The 25055-nt window shown below is 43.9% G+C and overlaps 1 protein-coding gene across 4 annotated transcripts in view; it reads left to right on the forward strand.

The window, feature by feature from the left end:
• LOC141053730 (double-stranded RNA-binding protein Staufen homolog 2-like) overlaps window positions 1-16245 on the forward strand; it is a 32597-nt gene extending 16352 nt beyond the window's left edge. For all 4 annotated transcript variants that reach the window (XM_073550785.1, XM_073550782.1, XM_073550783.1 and 1 more), the window contains 4 exons: window positions 10196-10433; window positions 13888-14018; window positions 15846-16005; window positions 16150-16245. In XM_073550785.1, the coding sequence (XP_073406886.1) occupies window positions 10205-10433; window positions 13888-14018; window positions 15846-16005; window positions 16150-16211 (582 nt within the window). In that variant the 5' untranslated portion in view covers window positions 10196-10204 and the 3' untranslated portion in view covers window positions 16212-16245. The remainder of the gene's footprint in view (window positions 1-10195; window positions 10434-13887; window positions 14019-15845; window positions 16006-16149) is intronic.
• Window positions 16246-25055: the final 8810 nt, after the last annotated feature.

Here is a 25055-nt window from a genome sequence, read left to right on the forward strand (position 1 = left end):
GCTCAGCATTTAGAGCACTGCTGAATCTGCAGCAGAGAAAACAGGGATTGTATGAAAATGACAGCATTCAGACCAGCAAATGACACATTGTTGGAATCGGGGTCTCAACCCATATATGATGAGGCTCTCAGATTACATAGCAAAAACCTGTTGACAAGACTCCCTTTTAAAATAAAATCTGTATCTCTACGTAAAGCTCGTCAACTTAATATTAACACCCTGGATGATTCAGTACTTGTCTTGCTGGCCCAGGCTTGGAATCCAGAGCTCTTTGCTGTGAGAGCAGCTGGTCCTATGTGCCTGGTTTATCTGATGACTCAATGTTATGACACTGTAGGGAAGGGAAATTGTATTGTACTGTTCCTAGACTGTACAGAACTGACCAGGAAGACAATGCTATATACAGTGGGGCAAAAAAGTATTTAGTCAGTCAGCAATAGTGCAAGTTCCACCACTTAAAAAGATGAGAGGCGTCTGTAATTTACATCGTAGGTAGACCTCAACTATGGGAGACAAACTGAGAAAAAGAAATCCAGAAAATCACATTGTCTGTTTTTTTTTTTTTCATTTTATTTGCATATTATGGTGGAAAATAAGTATTTGGTCAGAAACAAGCAATCAAGATTTCTGCCTCTCACAGACCTGTAACTTCTTCTTTAAGAGTCTCCTCTTTCCTCCACTCATTACCTGTAGTAATGGCACCTGTTTAAACTTGTTATCAGTATAAAAAGACACCTGTGCACACCCTCAAACAGTCTGACTCCAAACTCCACTATGGTGAAGACCAAAGAGCTGTCAAAGTACACCAGAAACAAAATTGTAGCCCTGCACCAGGCTGGGAAGACTGAATCTGCAATAGCCAACCAGCTTGGAGTGAAGAAATCAACTGTGGGAGCAATAATTAGAAAATGGAAGACATACAAGACCACTGATAATCTCCCTCGATCTGGTGCTCCACGCAAAATCCCACCCCGTGGGGTCAGAATGATCACAAGAACGGTGAGCAAAAATCCCAGAACAACGCGGGGGGACCTAGTGAATGAACTGCAGAGAGCTGGGACCAATGTAACAAGGCCTACCATAAGTAACACACTACGCCACCATGGACTCAGATCCTGCAGTGCCAGACGTGTCCCACTGCTTAAGCCTGTACATGTCCGGGCCCGTCTGAAGTTTGCTAGAGAGCATTTGGATGATCGAGAGGAGTTTTGGGAGAATGTCCTATGGTCTGATGAAACCAAACTGGAACTGTTTGGTAGAAACACAACTTGTCGTGTTTGGAGGAAAAAGAATACTGAGTTGCATCCATCAAACACCATACCTACTGTAAAGCATGGTGGTGGAAACATCATGCTTTGGGGCTGTTTCTCTGCAAAGGGGCCAGGACGACTGATCTGGGTACATGAAAGAATGAATGGGGCCATGTATCGTGAGATTTTGAGTGCAAACCTCCTTCCATCAGCAAGGGCATTGAAGATGAAACGTGGCTGGGTCTTTCAACATGACAATGATCCAAAGCACACCGCCAGGGCAACGAAGGAGTGGCTTCGTAAGAAGCATTTCAAGGTCCTGGAGTGGCCTAGCCAGTCTCCAGATCTCAACCCTATAGAAAACCTTTGGAGGGAGTTGAAAGTCCGTGTTGCCAAGCGAAAAGCCAAAAACATCACTGCTCTAGAGGAGATCTGCATAGAGGAATGGGCCAACATACCAACAACAGTGTGTGGCAACCTTGTGAAGACTTACAGAAAACGTTTGACCTCTGTCATTGCCAACAAAGGATATATCACAAAGTATTGAGATGAAATTTTGTTTCTGACCAAATACTTATTTTCCACCATAATATGCAAATAAAATGAAAAAAAAAACAGACAATGTGATTTTCTGGATTTTTTTTCTCAGTTTGTCTCCCATAGTTGAGGTCTACCTATGATGTAAATTACAGACGCCTCTCATCTTTTTAAGTGGTGGAACTTGCGCTATTGCTGACTGACTAAATACTTTTTTTCCCCACTGTAGGTTTTTTTTCTCCACTTATTGCTAAAGTTTAGGCATTGCTTTACCCTTTGGCCCTTTTACCAGAAAAGCAGTATTAATGGGTTTGTCTGGTAATAATTAATGATCGACTTTCCACCAATCTGCTCTTACTCTTGCAATACCAAGAGAATAAATACATGCACTGCTGCAAATAGAGATAAAAGTGCCACTTTCTGCTGATCGGTGCGGGTCCCGGCAGTCAGACCACTGTTGATCTATAAGTTATCACTGGGCAACCCCTTTTAGGCTGTGTGCACACTGTTTTTAATGATTTCTTGCCTCACAGAAATGGGCCACAAATGCTATGGAATCCTTATGCAAGCTAATTCAATGACAATCCTGAAGTGTTGTGCACATGATCAGTACATTTCCTTTGAGTGTTTGCAGTGCTTTTTTTTCTGCAGCATGTCAGTTCTTTGTGTGTTTCCTGCACATTGACTTCAATTGAGTCAGTCAACTCCGCAGCAAAAAAGCAAATATAAAAATGTTTGCGGATGTGCTGAGTTTTTGTTTGCGTTTTTACTGGCTTCCTATGGTGTTTCCCACGCTGTCATCTGTGTGACAGCGTGGGAAGCACCAGTGCAGCAGCTCTGACTGGCGGTAACGCTACCGCCGGTAGGACCGTTGGTCAAAGTGCTGCGGTGTCATGCTGTCAGATGTCAGTGTGACCCTGCAGCAGTGACCTATGGTAGAATCGTAGAGTTGGAAGGGACCTCCTGGGCCATCTGGTCCAACCCCCTGCTCAAAGCAGGATTCGCTAAATCATCCCAGTCAGATGTCTGTCCAGCCTCTGTTTGAAGACTTCCATTGAAGGAGAACTCACCACTTCTCGTGGCAGCCTGTTCCACTCATTGATCACTCTAACTGTCAAAAAGTTTTTTTCTAATATCTAATCTGTCTCCTCCCATTCAGTTTCATCCCCTTGCTTCTAGTCTTTTCTTGTGCAAATGAGAATAAAGTTGATCCTTCTACAATGTGACAGCCCTTTAGATATTTGTAGACAGCTATTAAGTCTCCTCTCAGTCTTCTCTTTTGCAAACTAAACATTGCCAAATCCTGCAACCTTTCCTCATAAGACAGGGTTTGCAGACCGGTCACCATTCTGGTCGCTCTTTTCTGAACTTGCTCCAGTTTGTTGATGTCTTTTTTAAAATGTAGTGCCCAAAACTGGACACAATATTCCAGATGAGGTCTGACCAAAGAGGAGTAGAGGGCAATAATGACTTCACGTGATCTAGACTGTATGCTTCTGTTAATACATCCTAGAATTGCATTTGCCTTTTTTGCTGCTGCATCACACTGTTGACTCATATTCAGTCTGTGATCTATTAGTATACCCAAGTCTTTTTCACATGTGCTGTTGCTTAGCCCTATTCCTCTCATTCTGTATATGCTTTTTTCATTTTTATTGCCCAGATGTAGTACTTTGAATTTTTCCCTGTTAAAAACCATTCTGTTAGCTGCTGCCCACTGCTCCAGTTTATTTATATCTTTTTGAATCCTCTCTCTCTCTCTTCTCTAGTATTAGCTATCCCTCCTAGCTTTGTGTCATCAAGCTTATAGGGAACCTGTCAGCAGGATAGTGAATAGTAACGTACACAGTGTCAGGTCGTGGCCGTTTTACTGAATAAAATGATACCATGGCTGATAAAATACATCTTGTGGCTGTTTCTTAATCTTTATTTCCAGTTTTGTGATAATGATATGCTCGTGCCCTAAGGCGGGGGTTGGTGTATGTGGTGCTCTAATTAGGTATTCAGAATGCAGACTGCTGACAGGTCACTGATCCCTCACTGACCTGCCCCCTAGTTTCCATAATGAATGCCATCACATAATAAAATAAAAAAAGCACTTCTGCAGGCAGGTGTCGGCCATGGTTACTGTGCACTTAATCCCTTTTGCAGATTTTCTTAAGCGAGGAAAAGAAAAAGTAATTTTGAAAATGGTGCCCGGGGCGTCTGCGCAGTAGCAGCAATTAGTATGTATAGAGATCCGATGGCGCCGCCTGCGCAACAGCAGCTATCGGATCTCTAATCTGCTAATAAGAGCATACCATACACCAACACCGCATAAGGACACGAGCATATCATTAACACAAAACTGAAAATATAGATTAAAGAAATAAGCACAAGACGGATTTCAACAACGCAGGTATCGTTTTATTCTGTATAATGGCGCTGACCTGACACGGTGTGTAGGTTACTGTGCACAATCCTGCTGACAGGTTCCCTTTAAAAGTAATGAGGGTGTTGGGCTGACACCTTTTCTTTACTAAACCTAGGCCTAGGTGTCAATGACAGCTGCTGACACCAAGCCCTAATCCCATTACCCTGCCACTGCATCAGCATGAAAAAGGTGTTGTTGAACCAAGAAATTAAATCACAAAATTATTTTTTTAAAATATCTTTAGCTAAAAAAAACCTATTGCTGTACAAAAGCACATGCAGAAAACACATACACAAACATGGCAAAAACACGTGTTTTTGCGGCAGAATTTTTCCTGCCAAGAGATGCAGACGTTTCTGCAAGCAAATGCTCAACGTGCGCACATAGGCCTTAAAAGGAATCTGAAAGCAGCATGACATGAAGGCTGAGACACTGATTTCAGGGATGTGTCCTAGGCTGTGTTCTGTAGTGTCAATACCATCAGTGTTTATCAGCAAGAGATGAAAACTGCTGGACTAGCTGCCCCTGTGCCTCCTGGTCTAACTACGCCCCCATCACTGATTAGCAGCTAACTGACAACATACAATGTACAGAGAAAGCAGCCGAAAACTGCTTGTATCACAACTGCTGCACCCAGGAAAGTGGCACATTGCTGGAATCAGGGTCTCTTTCGCTGTTAAGGTAGAAAAAAACTAGTGAGAGATTCCCTTTAAAATAAAATGTACTTGCTCTGTTGACATGAGACAGGGTTTTGCAATGCGCTTTTGTGCCCCACACATATTGCAAATGAAGCATGTTTATTTTAATGTGTACGAAAACATGCAATTTTTAATTCACTTTATTTTTTTGTTCTTTTGCAGCGATTTAAAAAATGTGTCCTGTCCATGCTCAATAATGGCCATTTGTGGCTACCCTTCCTCGTTGAAACACAGAATAATATCCCTGTGTAGTCTTTAGTAGTTGCGAGGTGAATTCATAGTGATGCCTCTCGCAAGTGAGTATGAGCCCTAATGAGAGGCGTCCTATGAGTGTGGTAATTCAGCAGTCAATATGACTCCCTGTTCTATGTATGAGGTCATTTCTGTTTTTTCATTTCTCCTTAGGCCTGTTTCACACTTCCGTTTTTGTGTCCGCCAAACGGATCCGTTTCCGTTTTTTTGACGGAAACTGATGCAAACGGATCCGTTTTTAAAAAAACGGATCCGTTTTTTTGACGGATCCGCGGTAACCGTAATGGAAGTCTATGGGACAAAAAAAACGGATCCTGCAAAAAATGGCGGATCCGTTTTTTAACGGAAAACAACGGATTTTGACGGATTTGAAAAAACGGAAGTGTGAAACAGGCCTTACTCAGTGTTGCTGCGCTTCTGCGTTTATCAATGTGATTTTTACCTGCCATATCTCAGTTGTCACTTAAATGTCATGCCTTCATTTACAACACATAGATCCTCTATCATTAGCCATGATATTTACATTTCTTACAGACCTTCATTATTCAGCATTTTCACTTTTTTCATTCTTCTTCCCTACACACATTACTATTATTCATATCAACATCTGCGCATGCGCCGCCCCCGGTGGCCATTTTCCCGGAGTCCACCGCACAGGAAACCATGGAACTGTGGGGGGCTCTGGCCTCTCACAAAATGTCGTCAGAGTCCCCTGCAGGAGCACTGGGCAGCACTGCCGGGCACCCACAGCACTGCTCATCCCAGCCTGCAGCAACGGTAGCGGTAAGGTATATATGCATTATAAGATGCACCCCCACTTTCTCCCCAAATTTGGGGGGAAAAAAGTGCGTCTTATAATCCGAAAAGTAGTCTTGCTGTGTAAGAGTAGCCAGTGATGTTTTATGTTTTTTTTTTTAGGGGTATTACACCCCGCTCTGCTGAGTACTCGGACACCAATTTATGGGTGCGATCCAGTTACAAATACTCTCTCCTCTGTACGGCTGGGGGAGCGCCATCCGCTGGTTGGCCATTTACCAATGGTAAATAAAGGCTTACATTTCCTAGAGCCAACCTCAGAAATGATGAAGAGTAGATGTGTATGTGATGCAGTGAGCAAGCCGCTGTTCAGGAAGGCTTGTTCCATGTGTGCTACCTGTGAATCAGCAGGGCCATCTTGTCGGGGTGATGTAATATACAGAGTTGCTATGGTGATCAGCATAAAACCTCCACATGGAGGACCTGCATGTGTCCTGCCTGCCAAACAAAACCTGTGCATTTGTGAATGGTTGTATCCTCACACCATAAGCCGTACTTTACCTGCGGCCATTATTACTACAGTGTAGGCCATTAGTACACACATTGCTGTGTGTGCCAGTGATCGAGATGAATGCTAGATATACAGTTGTGCTCAAAAGTTTACATACCCCGGCAGAATTTTTGCTTTCTTGGCGTTTTTTCAGAGAATATGAATGATAACCCCAAAAGTTTTTCTCCACTCGTGGTTAGGTGAAGCCATTTATTGTCAAACTACTATGTGTTCTCTTTTTAAATCATAATGTCAACCCAAAACATCCAAATGACCCTGATCAAAAGTTTACATACCCTGGTGATTTTTACCTGATAACATGCACAGAAGTTGACACAAATGGGTTTGAATAAATAGTGTGTGTGCATAAAAGCTGAGTGAGTTTCTGGGATCCAGACAGACTCTTGCATCTTTCATCCAGCCACTGACGTTTCTGGATTGTGAATCTTGGGGAAAGCAAAAGAATTGTCGACGGATCTACGGGAAAAGGTAGTTGAACTGTATAGAAACAGGAAAAGGGATACAAAAAGATATGTAAGGAATTAATAATGCCAGTCAGCAGCAGTCAAACTGTGATTAACAAATGGAAAATCAGGGGCTCTGTAAAAACAAAACCACAGTCAGGTAGACCAACAAAAATATCGGCCATAACTGCCAGGAAAATTGTTTGGGATGCAAAGGAAAACCCACGAATAACATCAGCTGAAATACTGGACTCTCTGAAAACTAGCGGTGTGGTTGTTTCAAGATGCACAATAAGGAGGCACTTGAAGAAAAATGGGCTGCATGCCACAAAGTATCTTGCCTACAATATGCTAAACAGCACAGAAACAAGCCTGAAAACTTCTGGAACAAGGTAATTTGGAGTGATGAGACCAAAATTGAACTTTTTGGCCACAACCATAAGTCTTACATTTGGAGAGAGGTCAACAAGTCCTATGATGAAAGGAACACCATTCCTACTGTAAAGCACAGAGGTGGATTGCTGATGTTTTCGGGATGTGTGATTTACAAAGGCTCAGGAAACTTGTTCAAAGTTGAAGGAAAGATGAATCCAGCACGTTTTCAGCAAATTAGAGGCAAATTTGCAATCATCAGCCTGGAAGCTACGCATGGGATGTACTTGGACGTTCCAACAGGACAACGATCCAAATCACAAGGCCAAGTCGACCTGTCATTGCCTACAGCAAAATAAATTGAAGGTTCTGGAGTGGCCATCTTAGTCTCCTAACCTCAACATCATTGAGCTACTCTGGGGAGATGTCAAGTGCGCAGTTTGTGCTAGACAGACCAGGAATTTACAGGAACTGGAGGCTTTTTGCCAATAAGAGTGGGCAACTTTACCATCTGAGAAAAGAAAGAACCTCATCCACAAATACCACAAAAGACTTCAAGCTGTCATTGATATTAGAAGGGGTAATGCACAGTATTAAGAAATAGGGTATGTGAACTTTTGATCAGTGTCATTTGGATGTTTTGGGTTGTCATTATGATTTAAAAAGCGAAAACACAGTAGTTTGACAATAAATGGCTTCACCCAACCACTAACCATGAGTGGAGAAAAAGTTTTGGTGTTATCATTCATATTCTCTGAAAAAAGGCCAACAAAGCAAAAATTCTGCCGGGGTATGTAAACTTTTGAGAAAACTATACAGGTCACATATAATCCAACATGACGAGGACTGATCTCCATATGTCCAGTATACAATTTGTGGTACAATTTTACTAGGGGCACTATATGGTTTATAAGCCCATGTCCGAGCAGAGATGGGTGCAGCCCGAACACTGCTGTGCGATGTAACTTGGTCGTCCATTCATGTCCGCTACATGGCACTACCTTCACTGCTCTTTGTCTTGGCCCATTTTACACAGTCTAATGATTTTGTTCTGTTGGTGGTCAGTTTAAAACATGTCCACGAATCAAGTGAGCAAACATTTGGTCACGTCTTTTATTTGAGCAGTAAAATCCTCTTTTTTTTTTTGGGACGCACATTGCCGCTGACAATAATGAGACTGTATGTGCCCAAATGATTGTACAAATTATCGTCTGGTGATGATCGCTTCATGTGGATGGAGCCAAACCAACGCTAATCCACTTGTGATGTTTTTGACAGACGTTCATTTCGAGCTGAAAATCTACTCCTGTAAAGGACCCTTAGTGGGGCACAAGTCTATGAAGGTTAGAGATAGAGTGATCGCCAGGCATCCATCACTAAGGTTCTATATAACGGTTTTCGCTTTTTTTTTTTTTTTTTTTTTTTTTTTTTATTTTACAAATGGGAGGGTTAGAAAAAAAAATCACATTGCATAAGATTCGAAACCTGGAATAGCAATTTATTTCCAAGAGTATGAATGCACTCATTGGATATGCAACACGTTTTGGCTAAGGCGGTTTCACATTTGTGTATGGAGGAGCTGAGGAGGACTGCGGACTTCCTCCGTGAAGCTCCGCCCATGGCCGCACCTCCTCCAGTCAGCTCGGTCTCCGTCGGCATGCGGCTTGCTTACCCTATCTTTAGCATTAGGTACGCAGGCCGTGCCAATGTATGTGGATGCCTCCGCATGCGTTGTTTTGATGGTGAGGCGACCTGCTCCGAACGCAACGTGTTGCATTTTGGTGCAGAAGAAGCGAACAGGCGAAACGCGCATCAGGGCGCAGGGGTTCACCACCACAATTATTATTTTCATTGATGCTAATGTAAGTAACTTTATTGCACTTTTTGTATGGATTGTCATTGGGACAATAGCAATGTGGCTCACTTAAATTTATTGGACATTAGAATTGAGAGGTCACATCTAATTTGATATATATTGATATGGTTTAGGGTGTCTATGGAATATGTTATTTATGCCTAAAGGCACAAATTGAACATTAAAACCATTGGCACTTAATTTATGTTTTTTCCTCTTTTAGAGAATATAGTATATATAATCATTTCCATATATGTGTTCCTTTTTTGATATATATCATGTGCAAGGTTTTTTCTCTTACCCTTTAAATACTGTTTTGGATATTGTGATTTGTGGTTGGTTGGTGTCCCCTTGGGGTATGTTCACTGAAAGTATGGATAAGTAGATAAGTAGCTGTTTTTTATATGGATTTTATTATTGGTCTAATAAACTTGTATTTTTATTTATGCTTGGTTCTTACTAGTTACAGTATAATTGCTGCCCCTATTGGTTTGAATGTATATGGAATTGCCAGTTTTTGTGACTTGGACAAAGCGGATCTAACATGCTTCTCATTTGGCCTGACATGCACTATGAGCTGTGAGGTCTTATATAGACAGGTGTTCGCCTTTACATATCAAGTCCTATCAGTTTAATTAAACACAGCTGGACTCTAATGAAGGAGTAGAACCATCTCAAGGAGGATCACAAAGAAATGGACAGCATGTGACTTAAATATGAGTGTCTGAGCAAAGGGTCTGAATACTTATGACCATGTGATATTTCAGTTTTTATTTTTTTAATAAATTTGCAACAATTTCTACATTTGTTTTTGTTTGTGTTTTTTCAGTTGATGGGGCGCAGAGTGTACATTATGAGAAATTTAAAGGGGTCTGAATACTTTCCGTACCCACTGTACATGACGATGTGTATAATGTAGTTTATTCATATGATTTTATTAAAACTGTGGAGGATGTAAGGGAATAAAGTTGTCATGTCTCTTACATTATGCAGAATGGCCTGCAACATGTACCGTATTTAATCAAATATTAATTTTTTTATGTTGCAGAGCTAGAGAATGGCACACATTTCGGCACCATCATCTGCACCCATGTGTGACTCTTCTTTTTCTTCTGTGCTACCCCCTCCTGCTACAAGTCCCAGTCAGACGAGCGTGCAAAGCTCCCTGAATGGATCGCCTACAGAAATAACCACAGATAGCCCCACCGAAAGTCTTGTGGATTCGTCATCCTCTGTTAGCTCCCCAGGAGTGGCCACTGAAGAAGGGCAAGCCAAATTCTTGGAAGGTACAACGTGACACATATTCATTGCTTACCGTGAGCTATGTAAAAAAAAAAAACAAACAAACTCTCATCAGTAGTATACTATAAGAAAAAGTAAGAAACTTGCAGGGTACAAGTCATACTGTATATTGACCAGAAATGGTGGTATTCCTTATCTACAGGTCTGGCAAAAATTAAGAGACCACCACATCAAGACCCTGTCATGGCCAGCCCAATCTCCAGACCTGAACCCCATTGAAAACCTCTGGAAAGTAATCAAGAGGATGATGGATAGTCACAAGCCATCAAACAAGGAAGATCTTCTTAAATTTTTGCGCCAGAAGCAGTGTGAGAGACTGGTGGCAAGCATGCCAAGACGCATGAAAGCTGTTTTTAAGAATCATGGTTATTCCACAAAATATTGATTTCTGAACTCTTCCTGAGTTAAAACATTAGTATTGTTGTTCCTAAATGATTATGAACTTGTTTTCTTTGCATTATTTGAGGTCTGACAACAACTTTTTTTTAAAATAATTTTGACCATTTTTCTTTGTCAGAAAAAAAATACAAAATTTAGTGCTTGGAAATTCGGAGACCTGTTGTGAGAAGTTTATAGACTTAAATTGTTCTTTTAATTTTACTCAAATATACCTATAAAGAGAAAAATCAGACAAACTGAAAATATTGCAGTGGTCTCTTAATTTTTGCCAGAGCCGTATATACAAAACCGTTTATTCTGAAAAGTTTCTTGAAAGGGTCAGACTGCATACATATTTCATCATTTGCCATTGAAATCAATCTGAGCAATATAATAGTGGTCTTTTCTGGCCCACTTTAACTTGATGCTGCATTCAACATACCATACGACAGGCACAGCCATTTGGCACTACGTGTGATTGAAGACACAGCCAACCAGAATGGGTATTTTTCTGGTAAAACACCTGTATTAGTGAAGCGCATGTGCTGATTGGTTGACTAATTGCGAATTTCTCCAGCGTATGACGGCACTATATGTCCTGTACTGTTCTTTACCTGTGCCAGGATGAGCTGCTTGTTTGGACACCAGCTGAGAATTGCTTCCTTTTTGTTTTCTGTAATACATTGTGTGCTATACAGGAATCTGATGAATCTCCACACAAAGTGATTTGCTGCTTCTAACTTAAGGTACTGTCACACTTAGCGATGTACCAGCGATCCCGACCAGCGATATGACGCGGTCAGGATCGCTGGTGCATCGCTAAGTGGTCGCTAGTGAGCTGCCACACAGGCAGATCTCACCAGCGACATTGCTGGCGACGGGGATCGCTACTTACCTGTCAGACGCGGCGATCCTGCGTCCTCCCGCCCGGCTCCACGCGTCGCTCGTCTCTCCACAGGAAGCGCCGCAGGAAGCTGACGACGAGATGCGGTCCTGAACGTTCTCGCGCGATCAGCGATAACCAGCGGGGGAGCGGGTCGTAGGTAAGTATCAGACACAGCGATGTCGCTAGCAATATCGCTATAACGTCACAAGTTATAGCGATATTGCTAGCGATATCGCTTAGTGTGACAGTACCTTTAGAAGTGTAAGTGCTAGATTTACTTGATCTGGTCATTTGGCTTAATGTTCTTTAAAGGGACTCTGTCAGCACAGAATGACTGTTCAAACCAAGCATGTGCTCGGTCCTTCACAGCGTGGACAATCATTTTGTATACTCCTTCCCATCTGCTTGTTTTCCCTATATATCCACCCTTCTCTGGCTCTATGAATCCAGAGCTGTCAATCAAAGAAGGGGGGGGGGGTAGTTGATGGAAAACAGGCAAATGAGAAGGTGTATTTAAAGAGAATCTGTCAGCACAGCAGGTTTTTTCTGGCCTATATTAGTGCTGTTGGACTGATTAAAATGATACCTGCGGTGAAGAAATCCGATTGGTGGTGTTTGTGTAATGAGTGTTTAACATTTTGCTGTAATCATGTCTTCATGCATCAAGATGCGGCTATAGGGTGGCACAATTGGCAGTCTTTTTTTTTTTTTTTTTTCTTTGATGCTCTGGCCCCTCTGTCTTCCTCCTGTTTGAATGATCTGTCACTGATCTGTCTGTGACATGCTGCCATCTATTTTAAATATTGTACTTTATTTTGTCTTCCGAAAACATTAGGTCTCCCACACAATGGTGGCACCAATAGCACATGCACAGTCTCATCTAAAAGGCTATACTAATGCATGCACTGCCCACCATGCCCAGAGAACCAGCGTGATGTTTACTGTCTCCTCTTCTGCGCTGGTCCTCTGGGCATGGTGGGCTTCGCATGTACAGATTGAGAATTAATATAGAGTTTTAGATGAGACTGTGCATGCGCTGTTGTCAGTGCTATTTTGTGAGACCTAATGTTTTTTTGGAGACAAAGTAATATACTGCACAAGTGCGATATTTAAAATAGAAGTCCGGACACTGATGGATAAGTGACATGTCATTGACACAGGAGGAAGAAGGTGGTGGTGCCGGAGCAACAAGAAAAGAGACTGTCCATAGTGCCACCCCATATCCGCATCCTGCTGCATGAAGACATGATTACAGAAAAACGTTAAACGCTCATTTCACAGGAACCACAAAACTAATATCTTCACCACAGGTATCATTTTAGTCAGTATTACAGCACTAATATAGCAAAAACCTGCTGACAGGTTCTCGTTAAATGATTGGCAACGCCATGAAGCATGGAGCGGTGGGACTTGTTTTGAACGTCATTTCATGCTGTGCTTTAATCTTCATGATGGGTGACATTTCAAGGTATTTCAAACTAGTTTTCCATAGACCTGTGTGTGTCAAGTTAGAATAAGTCCAGTTTACAGTTGGTGTCCAGAGGCCAATTACTTCTGTAACCTGAAGGGCCACTATATACATATTGGGTGCCAAGTGACACAAAATTGTGCGCCAGCTGTCAGTCATTGGGGTGGAGATTAAGGCGCTTGCGGCTGTGTGTAGCCATGGAGCAAACTTCCCTAAGTGGATGCTGCCAACCTCCTTTACGAGAGACTTGCTGGCTCTGCTGGGATTTGAGGAGTTATTCCGTATATATACAGACCTTTAGGAAATCTGAGAGCATAGAAAATTATTGGTTCTTTTATAAAGGCTTTTAGAACTTTTGTCATGAAATTTAAACTCTGATTTTTTTTTTGTAGTGATAATGATTTAGTCCTATCAGATACCAGTCACCAGTGGCTGCTCCTGTGCATCAAATGTGAAATTGGGAAAACCTCCTGCTTCACCACTTCTACTTCTTGGCCCATCTCTGAACTGGTGGAAGTTTCAGCTGCCCAGTAGACTTTTTTTTTTTTTTTTACTTAAATTAAATAATTTCTATAGAAATTGTTAATGTAGGTACCTTTTTATATTTATAATATTTTATATTTATATATCTGTGTCTGTAATAGCAATCAAAATGACTCCTGTTTGATAAGATCCCACCATAACTAAACTTTTTGTCTCTATTCAGTGCCTCTCCATGAAAACATGACAAACCCCAAAGAGAAAACGCCTATGTGTTTGGTGAATGAGTTAGCCCGCTTTAATAGGATTCAGCCACAATATAAACTTCTGGATGAAAGAGGACCAGCGCATTGCAAGGTACAGTGACTTAATTTGCTTAAATTCCTAAAAACTAAATTGGACAGTTCCTATCACCAGGCTTGTGCGGTCCTTGTTATTTAGTAAAATAATGGACAGCTTAAGACTGGTGATTTTTCTATAATTTAAGTACTTGTCCAAAAGTGTGCAGGAGTAACCAAGAGCCCACCTTCTAGCAAGTCGGGCCTGAACCTCCAAGTAGTGGGGGATTTAGGTTACTTCACACTTTTAACAAACTTTTATATTGACTACAATCACTAGTCTGGGGCTGTCCAATATTTTATTAGTGATCTGTAGTCGTTGTGGACTGCAGTAGATATGACTATTTTCAAAACTTTGTAAAAATTCCAACTTCTTCCCTTTTTATTGTTTAGGCTATTATTTATTATGCTTTGCTTATATAGCGCCATCGTATTCTGCAGCACTTTACATGCATTATCATTACTGTCCTCATTAGGGTTGACAATGTAATTTCCCTATCAGGATGTCTTTGGAGAGCGGTAGGAAACTCACACAAACACTGGGAAAACATACAAAGTCCTTGCAGATTTTGTCCTTGGTGGGTTTTGAACCCAGGACCCCAGTTCCGCAAAGCTGCAGTGCTAACCACTGAGCCACCATGCCACCCAGTCTAGGGCTTTGTCGACTTTCGCTGCATGATACAGGGCTCTAAAATGAAAACTGGCTGTCTTGATGGGGAGAACGTATTTGAGTGACATGCTCCTCAGTCCTGATTCATTAACCCCTTACTGCCATTGGATGGGATAGTACGTTCAATGGCAGTACACCCGCTTTGATGTGGGCTCCGGCAGTGAGCACGCATCAAAGCCGGGACGTATCAGCTATATTGAACAGCTGACATGTGCCCGCAATAGGCGCGGGTGGAATCATGATAGTTTTAGTAAACCTGGTCAGATTGTATGAAGCTCACTGCCATGCCATGGTAAATCTCTCAGTGGGTCCCTTACCTAAAAGATGCGGAGCAATATGTCGATCACCACCAAATGCACAGCGCATCAGCATGAGGAGTGACTGAGTGCCCCACATTTGCCTTGCTGCATGCAAAGTTCCCCTGGCTTCAGGAGACACCATTCCACAGGCACAGCAGCAATAGTCGCCACACAGAACAAACACCAAATAAAAAGAACAAAAAAAACCCCCTCGCCTTCCACATGTTCTCTGACTGAGCGGAGAACAAAAAATGTGGCGCCTGTCTTGTGCATTATGCAAATTAAAAATGTCTGGGTCAAATGGGAGGAGTAAACAAAAAGGAGGAGACCGTGCAACACTCCATAACTAGAAAATAATATGGATCTCTCATCCAAAAATTTTACATTGATCTGTTGTGTGATTTTTGGATGTGTGGTCTGTGTATCTTTCTACAGTTATGACAACTATTATTCCAATCAGGGACTGGAAAAACATTTTTGGCCTAAGGAACGCGGTAACTCGTCCTGAATTAGGAACAGCTGTGGCGTCTCGCTCCTGTCCTGCTTCAGCTCTGACCATTTTAGCAGAGCATGGAAACGCGGTCATGAAAATGCTAAAAGGTGCTAAGTTTTTCCGCACCTCTGGGTTGTGCAAAAATTTTGCAGCTTTTCAAAGAAATTTATCCAGGCGGTATCGCTGTTCTTTTGACCTTACGATTGATGTTGTCTTGTTCTCCAGACCCCCATCCCCGACCCATTGACTTTCTTATAAAATGGCAGTCACCGAGTTACTAATTTACCTATTTCAGATTACTTTTACCTTATGCAATTTATTTGTGCTCAGTGTGGTTTTTTACACTTTTTAAAGTTTTTTTTTTTTTTTTCTTTATTTTCCTAGTTATTTACAGTTCAGCTGACACTGGGCGATCAATCGTGGGACGCTGAGAGCACTAGTATTAAGAAGGCACAACATGCCGCAGCAAGCCTAGCATTATCGGAGACCACCCTGCCTAAGCCTGCCGCCAGACAGACAAAAAACCTTCTCAGTACGAACCCCAGTAAGTATGCCCTTGTGTAACATTAGACTACTTCATGGGGCTTAGAATAAATATAACCTGACCAATACATAATTGAAGAATATTAGGCTTATTCCATCATTTAGTGAGGATCGATGGTAATTGTTTTTATCTGCCGCTACACAGAAGCTGCTCATCTGCATCGAATTAAATATTCTTCAGCAAGACTCTCTGCGAAAGGTAAATAGAACTTGGTTTGCTACGGGATGAACTTTGTCATCTTGCCATCGTGTATGCTAATACTGTCTCTTATGTCTACTGCAACGTTGGGTGGCAAACAAAATGTCAGCCCATGCAAAAGCTGTCTCCTAGCTGTCCCGAATTATGGGTCTGCCTTATTGTGGAGGGGTAGGAGACCCATGCTGAAGTTTTGCACAATTGTACAATTAGGTGGATGTGTGTGTTATGCCTGATGGAGGGGTTAAAAAAAAAAAAACGTGCTTCAGCCGTGTTCTATCTTGGTGGAATACAGAAGAACAGGCTGCTCCTTTTTTCATTTATTTTTATTGCTGTAGTTGCCACATGTATGTTAATTTCTCTGTCAAAACCATAAGTTAAAATAACAAATTGATTTCAGTAAATTCATCATAGAAGTCTCTGGCACCTGTTGTACCAAACATTGTTGGCAATGTACAGTACTATGCAAAAGTTTTAGGCAGGAAACATGGCTGCAAAGTAAGGATGCTTTCCAAAATAAAGTGGTTTAATAGCTTATTTTTATCAAATAACGAACTGTAAAGTGAATGAACAAGAGAGAAATCTAAATCGGACCAATATTTTATGTGACCACCTTTTGCCTGCACAGTTTTTGAAGACTCGGCAAGGAGGTTGTACCAAACGTCTTGAAGAGCTAACCACAGATCTCCTGTGGATGTAGGCTTCCTCCAATCCTTCTGTTATGGATTGACCTGGGATGTAGTAGTGGTATAGCAACCAATAGGGGCTGCACTGGCAGGCAGCATAGTCCGGAATAGCTAGAGGTCTGTATACAGTAGCAGCAGTATAGTCTTGGATGAAGCAGCAGGTTAATGGAGAGCTTGACTAAAGGTTGGGAGCGCCATAATCTTGAAGGAAGGAAGTGCAATGCCAGTTTTAAGTAGGCTGCTCAATCTGGAGATTTGGAAGGTGGAACCAATTGGGAATTACACAGGTACTAGTATCTGGGTTAGCAAGGAACTGTCCAACGTGCTGAAATAGCTCAAAGGGAAGAGCTGCCGCCTTGTGCACCAGAGGTGTTGGGTACAAATCCTGATGCCTTCTTTCTTCATGTAATCCAAGACATGCTTGATGAAGTTGAGATCAAAGCCTTGTGTTGACCATTTCATCACTTCTAGAATTTCTTGTTCTTTACACTGAGCATCATTCTTATTTACATTGGCCGTATGTTTGTGGCTGTTCTGTAGGTGATAATTTGCTGATTGATTGGGTGTCCCATAACTGGGACCCACACAGAACAGAACTTTCTCCTTCGCCTCATTGGGGGACACAAATACTGTGGGTGTATTCTTCTGCTGCTAGGAGGCTGACACGAAGTGAAAAAAAAAGAGGTTGGCTCCTCCTCTGTCGTATACACCCTCTCCACTATTGCGGGCGGAACTCAGTTTTTTGCTTAGTGTCCATGGAGGCACACACGTCTGGTTTTGCTCCAGACTTTTTTTTTTTCTTCTTTATCCCATGAAGAGGAGACAGGGGCGACGGACCCTATTGAAAGGGTCCGATCTCCCCAAACCATCAACGGGCGAGCACGTGTTGAGTATCGTCTCCACGTATCCTCTCCCGCACCGTGGGACATATCTGGGCCGTTTTCCCCAGACCTTTATTTTATTTTTACCGTCTATGAAGATGAGACAGGGGCAACGGATCCTATTGAAAGGGTCCGATTTCCCCAAACCAACAACGGGCGAGCACGTGCGAGTGTCCCTCCACGTATCCTCTCCCGCGACGTGGGACACAATGCCGGACTTAGCCCTGACCACCCCTAGGTATTGAAACCATGGGCTGTACAGAGGCACAAGACTAGTCCGTGCGGCCCCCACTCCTCCACCAATGTTAGACTGCGGTGCTACAAGGCGGCGGACGGTCCCTCTCCTCACCCCCTGAAGGGGTTAGATGGAGCTAGAGTACCGGCACCGTCCTATTTTGTCAAGGCCCCCTCACATACCTGAGCTGGGAAGCTGAAGAGGATCGTCAGTGAGGAGAGGGCCTGGGAGGGCTCCTGCGGCGAAGATCCGGGGCTGGAGACCTTAGCTGTCAGATGCCACCGGCCATATCTAGCTGAGCGTGGCTGCAGAGCGGGTGGAGAAGCCCGTGCCAGTAAGTAGCGCCATTTAGAGTTTTCGCCCCCCCCCCCCGTCACGATAAATTGAGGCTGCGGCATTAGCCGAAGCTAGGCTGCGTCCGGAAGTTCCACCTCCGGGCCGTGCGTCACTTCCGGCGGCACGCCCCCCAGGCCTGGGCGGCGGTGGATAAATTTAGTCCCCGGCTTCGGAGCGCGGCCAGGCCGCAGACCCGGAAGTACCGCCCCTGGACCGGTTTATATGCTGTCGGTCCGCCCCACAGCTGGTGGCGCGTAGGTTTTTTTTTTTTTTTTTGTGCGGAGGCCTCCAGGAACGGGGGGGGAGGCACAGGACTGGGGTAAGTGCCGCCCGGGAGACCACAGGGAAAACGAGGTGCTACCTCCTCCCCCATCCCCAGCAGCGAACAGATACAGCATGTCCGAAGAAGCAGCATACATCTCTTGTCGGGCTGCGTTTCCGCGGGCGCTGAGCAAGCGATTATGCAAAGCCTGCGACTCCAAACGCGCCCAGGAGCCCTCCCCTGCGACCGACCCCACAATGCTGATGTGGGCAGACCGCAGAGGACAAGGCTCGGGGTTCCCGCTGTGCAGCGCCTGCAACCCGACGCCTAACAGAACCTCAGTGTCCGTCCTTCCCTGCGACCGCGACCAATGTGCCAAGACCCCCAGAGTGGGCCCTGTCACAGTTCACGCAGTTGAGTCCCTTCAGGCCCCAGATGGGGCAGGGACAGTGGCTCACCGGCCTTAGAGGGGACCTCCACCTCACAAGAGCCTCTCGCCTGCAGGGGCCGCTCTCACTCCAGGCAGACCTGAGGGAATCGAATCCACACGGTGTCGCCCAGTCCATCCGGTGCCTTGGCATCCGTAAGTTCTCCTTCTCGCTCCCCGTCACCAGTGGTTGATAGCGAGCAGACCTCAGAATTCGACTCAGACGAGCCCCTTGACCTGGATACTCCAGCATCACGTGAAACAGTGGACAGCCTCATAGAAGCCGTCAATCAGACCTTGGGGATTGAGGATGATCCCGCAGCGGCTATGGGGCATAAGGTGGTGTTTAAACGAGTGAAGCGGCCGCACAGAATTTTTTCCCCTCACCCTGAGTTTGAGGACATAGTGCAGCGACACAGGGAACGACCAGACAGGTGTTTCTCGGGTCAAAAAGCACTCAAAGCAAGGTATCCATTTTCCCCGGACCTCCGTAAAAAATGGAAGGAATCTCCGATGGTGGATCCACCGGTGTTGCGCCTAGCCACTATAACCCTGTTGTAACGAATGGAAGCGGAGGCAGAGATGGTGAAGTTCACATTTGTTTTTATTTTTTAAGTGGAACCTCGGGACCCCGGTCCGGGGGGCTCCAAAGAATCATAGAATCATAGAATCGTAGAGTTGGAAGGGACCTCCTGGGCCATCTGGTCCAACCCCCTGCTCAAAGCAGGATTCGCTAAATCATCTCAGTCAGATGTCTGTCCAGCCTCTGTTTGAAGACTTCCATTGAAGGAGAACTCACCACTTCTCGTGGCAGCCTGTTCCACTCATTGATCACTCTAACTGTCAAAAAGTTTTTTCTAATATCTAATCTGTGTCTCCTCCCATTCAGTTTCATCCCATTGCTTCTAGTCTTTCCTTGTGCAAATGAGAATAAAGTTGATCCTTCTACAATGTGACAGCCCTTTAGATATTTGTAGACAGCTATTAAGTCTCCTCTCAGTCTTCTCTTTTGCAAACTAAACATTCCCAAATCCTGCAACCTTTCCTCATAAGACAGGGTTTGCAGACCGGTCACCATTCTGGTCGCTCTTTTCTGAACTTGCTCCAGTTTGTTGATGTCTTTTTTAAAATGTGGTGTCCAAAACTGGACACAATATTCCAGATGAGGTCTGACCAAAGAGGAGTAGAGGGAAATAATGACTTCACGTGATCTAGACTGTATGCTTCTGTTAATACATCCTAGAATTGCATTTGCCTTTTTTGCTGCTGCATCACACTGTTGACTCATATTCAGTCTGTGATCTATTAGTATACCCAAGTCTTTTTCACATGTGCTGTCACTTAGCCCTATTCCTCCCATTCTATATATGTTTTTTCCATTTTTATTGCCCAGATGTAGTACTTTGCATTTCTCCCTGTTAAAAACCATTCTGTTAGTTGCTGCCCACTTCTCCAGTTTATTTAAATCTTTTTGAATCCTCTCTCTCTCTTCTCTAGTATTAGCTATCCCTCCTAGCTTTGTGTCATCAGCAAATTTAATCAGTTTACCCTCAATTCCTTCATCTAAATCGTTGATAAAGATGTTGAACAATACAGGGCCCAGGACAGAGCCCTGTGGTACCCCACTTGAGACATTCTTCCAACTGGATGTGCAGCCATTTACGACCACTCTTTGGGTCCGATCACTAAGCCAGTTATGAATCCACCTAACAGTTGCCTTGTCCATTCCATACTTAATCATTTTTTCAATAAGGATTGTATGAGAGACTTTGTCAAATGCTTTGCTGAAGTCAAGATATACTATATCTGCAGCATTTCCTTGATCCACCCAATCAGTGATACCGTCATAGAAGGAAATTAAGTTAGTCTGACATGACTTATTAGTTAGAAACCCATGCTGACTCTGTTTAATCACTTCATTCTTATCCAGGTATTGACATACATGTTGTTTAATAATTTGTTCAAAGATCTTTCCTGGTATAGAAGTCAGACTCACCGGCCTATAGTTACCTGGGTCCACCTTCTTCCCCTTTTTGAAGATAGGAACAACATTTGCTCTTCTCCAGTCTTCTGGCACTTCTCCTGTTCTCCAAGAATTTTCAAAGATTATAGAGAGGGGTTCAAAAATTTCTTCTGCTATCTCCTTCAGTACTCTGGGGTGTAATTCATCTGGACCTGGAGACTTGAATTCATTTAGGCTAGCTAAGTGTTTCCTCACTATCTTTCTGTTTATAGATATCCTGGATTCTTCTATTCCCTTAATAGGACAGTGAATAACAGTTGATGTTACATTTCCTTTCTGAGAGAAAACAGATGCAAAATAGGAATTTAAAAGTTCAGCCTTCTCAACATCCTGTCTTACCATTTCATCATTTTCATCCTGTAAAAATCCTATAGCATCTTTGACTTTTCTTTTACTTTTGACATATCCCCAAAATCCTTTATTATTGCTTTTGACATCTCTTGCAAGCCTCAATTCATTTTCAGCTTTAGATAATCTGATTTGTGCCCTGCAGGTTCTGCAGACAGCATTATATTCTTCTTTAGATATGCCTCCCTCTTTCCATTTTATAAACATTTTTTTTCTTCCTTTTTAGCATGTGCTTAAGTTCTGTGTTCATCCATCCTGGTTTCCTTAACTGCTTCCTATTCTTCCCTCTTTTCGGAATTGTTAACAACTGTGCTTTGAGAATTTCATTTTTCAAGATTTCCCATCCTTCCTGGACATTTTTGTCTTTAAGGATATCCAGCCATTGGATCCCTCCAATTCTCTTTCTGAATCCCTTAAAATCTGCCTTTCTGAAATCTAACCTTGATGTCTGAGTCTTCACAGGTCTTCCGCCTCTAGTTATCCAAAATTCTAAAATAGCATGGTCGCTACCTCCTAGGGTCCCAGCCACTTTTACCTCCTCAACCATTTCCTCCCTGTTTATAAGGATTAGATCCAAGGTAGCAGTTCCCCTTGTTTTCTCCCTTACCTTTTGGAAGATAAAGTTGTCAGCAAGAGAGGATAAGAATTTCCTTGACCTGTTAGTTTTGCCTGAGAGAGATTCCCAACAAATGTCTGGATAGTTGAAATCTCCCATGACAACTATGTCATATTTTTTGGAGAACTTGGCCATTTGATGCATAAAGAGTTCATACATAGCTTCAGCTTGCACAGGCGGCCTGTAGTAAATGCCTACAATGGTGTCCTTTCCATTGTTCTGTCCTTGTATTCTTACCCAAACAGTTTCCACAGAACTCCCAGTCTCTGAAGCTTCAATCTCTGTGCAGATATACGCGTTTCTAACATACAATGCGACACCCCCTCCTCGTTTATCAAGTCTGTTTCTTGCAAATAAGTTGTATCCTTCTAGTCTTGTATTCCAATCATGTGTATCGTCCCACCAAGTTTCAGTGATTCCAATGACATCATATTTCTTTTCCTGTGTTAGTAGTTCCAATTCTCCTTGTTTGTTGCCCATGCTTTGTGCATTAGTATAGAAACATTTTAGTTTGTGATTGGTTTCTCTTTCTCCAATATTTTTATTAGATTCTTTCGTCTTTGTTCTTCCTTTCCACTTCTAATAGCAGAGTTCTCAATAGCATTTGTCAGGTGTATGGCTTTTTCTGGTATTTTGCTTCCCTTCCCATGTTGTTCTAGTTTAAAGCTCTCCTTACAAGTGTAGCAAGGCGACTTCCAAATACATGTTTTCCAGTCTTCGTAAGGTGCACCCCATCTCTAGCAAGTAGTCCATCGTATAAGTCATGACTAGTGAGCCCCGGGCACCCGTAGTAAAGCCCCTCAGGCAGGGCCAGAATGGAATACCCGGAGGACACAGGTGCTACCTCCAGTTAGACCCCAAACACGTGGCAGCTGTCCCAGCTGGACCAAAAGGGATAACAAAAGTTACAGCAGAGTCCGTAATGCGTTGGGGCCTGGATCCGGTTAGTTGGTAAGGAGTCGGTTCCAGTGACCTTCACACAGTCCTTGGACTCGGATGGCTGTAGGTGGAACAGGATGGCTTAGGCCCAGATGGTTGCTGATTATAACCAGGTAACACAGGATACTGATATGCTGTGGAAACAGAGAGCATTAGACAATGCACAGAGACTGCAGATGCAGTGCAGACAGGTTAGCATGAGAACCGGATGTAGCAATGATAGATACTCGTTGCTCCGGCGCTCTCCCTATGGAGGAGAGGCCAGAAATAGCAGCCAGTGCGCTGCCATTGGTTGATTGCATTTTTTGAATAATGCACTCCGCTCCTTTAAGAAGGCAAGAGAGCAGGCGGGCGTACCCTAATAGCCTTAGTTTCAGATCTCCTCACAGGACGCCAGGAGGAGGAGGCAGGAGGGAGGACAGAATGCTGAGCAGCAGCATGAGAGGCTCGAGGTGAGTGCCCAGAACGGAGAGCAGTGGCAGGCCTGGACGCAGCGCCAGGACGGGGGCCAGGTGTAACAGCGGCAGACCTGGGCGCAGCGCCAGGACGGGGACCAGGTGTAACACCTGTTATCCGGGCCTAGCGTTTCCTCTATTAAGGATCCCACGGATTGCCTCACAGAGAGCTCAGTGTGCTCAGTATATGAGGTGTCAGGATCAGCGCTCTCCCTCGTTCGCAGCAACTTGGGTAGCCAAGGCCATGATCGCATGATCAGAATCATTAAACAAGGTCGCGCAGGAGCAAGAGCTGCCTGCAGAAAGATCGGAAATCGCGAGTCAGATCGCGATGGCCGGAGATTACGTAATCAATGCGTCTTTGGATGCGGCCAGTTGCTCGGCATTTGCTGCCACTAATGCAATTTCTATCAGAAGAACTCTATAGTTATGGACATGGCATGGCCGTGAAATCTTGAAGTTGGATAAACTTATCTCCGACTCCACAGGAGGAAAGAGCGGGTTTTCTCCCTCAACAAAAGGTCAAACCGCCTTTTCGCCACCCTTTTTAGGCACGTTTTCGGCCTTTTGCAACCCCGGGTGGACCACAGCGGCCAATTCCGCCGCTTCAGGCCGCCCCAACCAGTATAGGGGCGGCAGGTCTCAAAAGAACCAACCCATTGGGGAGAATGTGAACTCAACAGCCAGATCGAGGGGATCCAGATCCCAAAGATCGTCAGCCAAATGACTCGAGGTGCTTGCCAGACGACACCAGCAAGGTGGGCGGCCGGCTACTCTGGTTTGGCCGCGTCTGGTTCAGTGTCGCGCACGACGCATGGGTAAAGGAGTTGGTGGCCTCAGGTTACAAAATAGAATTTGTCAGATACCCTCAAAGATGTTTTTTTTCTTTCTTTTTCCCAGGGTGGATACCCAGGCAAGAGCTCTGTTGGAACCATAAAATTGCTCCAGTGCAATGGGATCATTGTTCCCGGGCCAGAGCATGAAAGGACTCAGGGCTTCTATTCCAACCTGTTTGCGGTTCCCAAAAAGGACGGGTATGTCAGACTGATTTTTGGACCTCAAACATCTGAACAAATTCATCAGGCTCAGGCATTTCCGGGTGGAGTCTTTACGTTCAGTCATATCAGCCATGGAGCAGGGAGAATACTTGGCCTCGATCGACATCCAGGACGCATATCTGCATAGTCCCATTTTCCCTCCTCATCAAAGGTTACTGCGTTTCACCATCAACGGTCGACATTGTCAGTTCGTGGCGCTTCCTTTCGGGTTAGCCACGGCTCCCAGAGTGTTCACAAAGGTTATGGCAGTTGTCATGGCCATACTGCATTCTTGAGGCATAGTCGTCTTGCCTTACTTGGACTACCTATTGGTCATAGGCTCTTCAATACGGGCACGCAAGGAAAATGTCAGCATCACGCTAGATACTCTTGCCCACTTAGGGTGGCTGGTCAATGCGAAGAAGTCTTCCCTTGTGCCAGCTCAGAGGATTTCCTTCTTAGGAATGATCTTCGACACTTGCCGAGGGTTGGTAATTCTCCCTCAGGGAAAAAGCCCTAGGTCTCCGGCAGGGAGTCCGGACTCTTAGCCAACCAGTCCCTCATATCATTCGTTTCGGGATGAGGATTCTAGGGAAAATGGTGGCAGCAA

The sequence above is a fragment of the Dendrobates tinctorius genome, unplaced genomic scaffold, assembly GCF_039654945.1.
Source record: "Dendrobates tinctorius isolate UK_male_01 unplaced genomic scaffold, ASM3965494v1 ptg000169l, whole genome shotgun sequence".
NCBI classification, from domain to species: domain Eukaryota; kingdom Metazoa; phylum Chordata; class Amphibia; order Anura; family Dendrobatidae; genus Dendrobates; species Dendrobates tinctorius.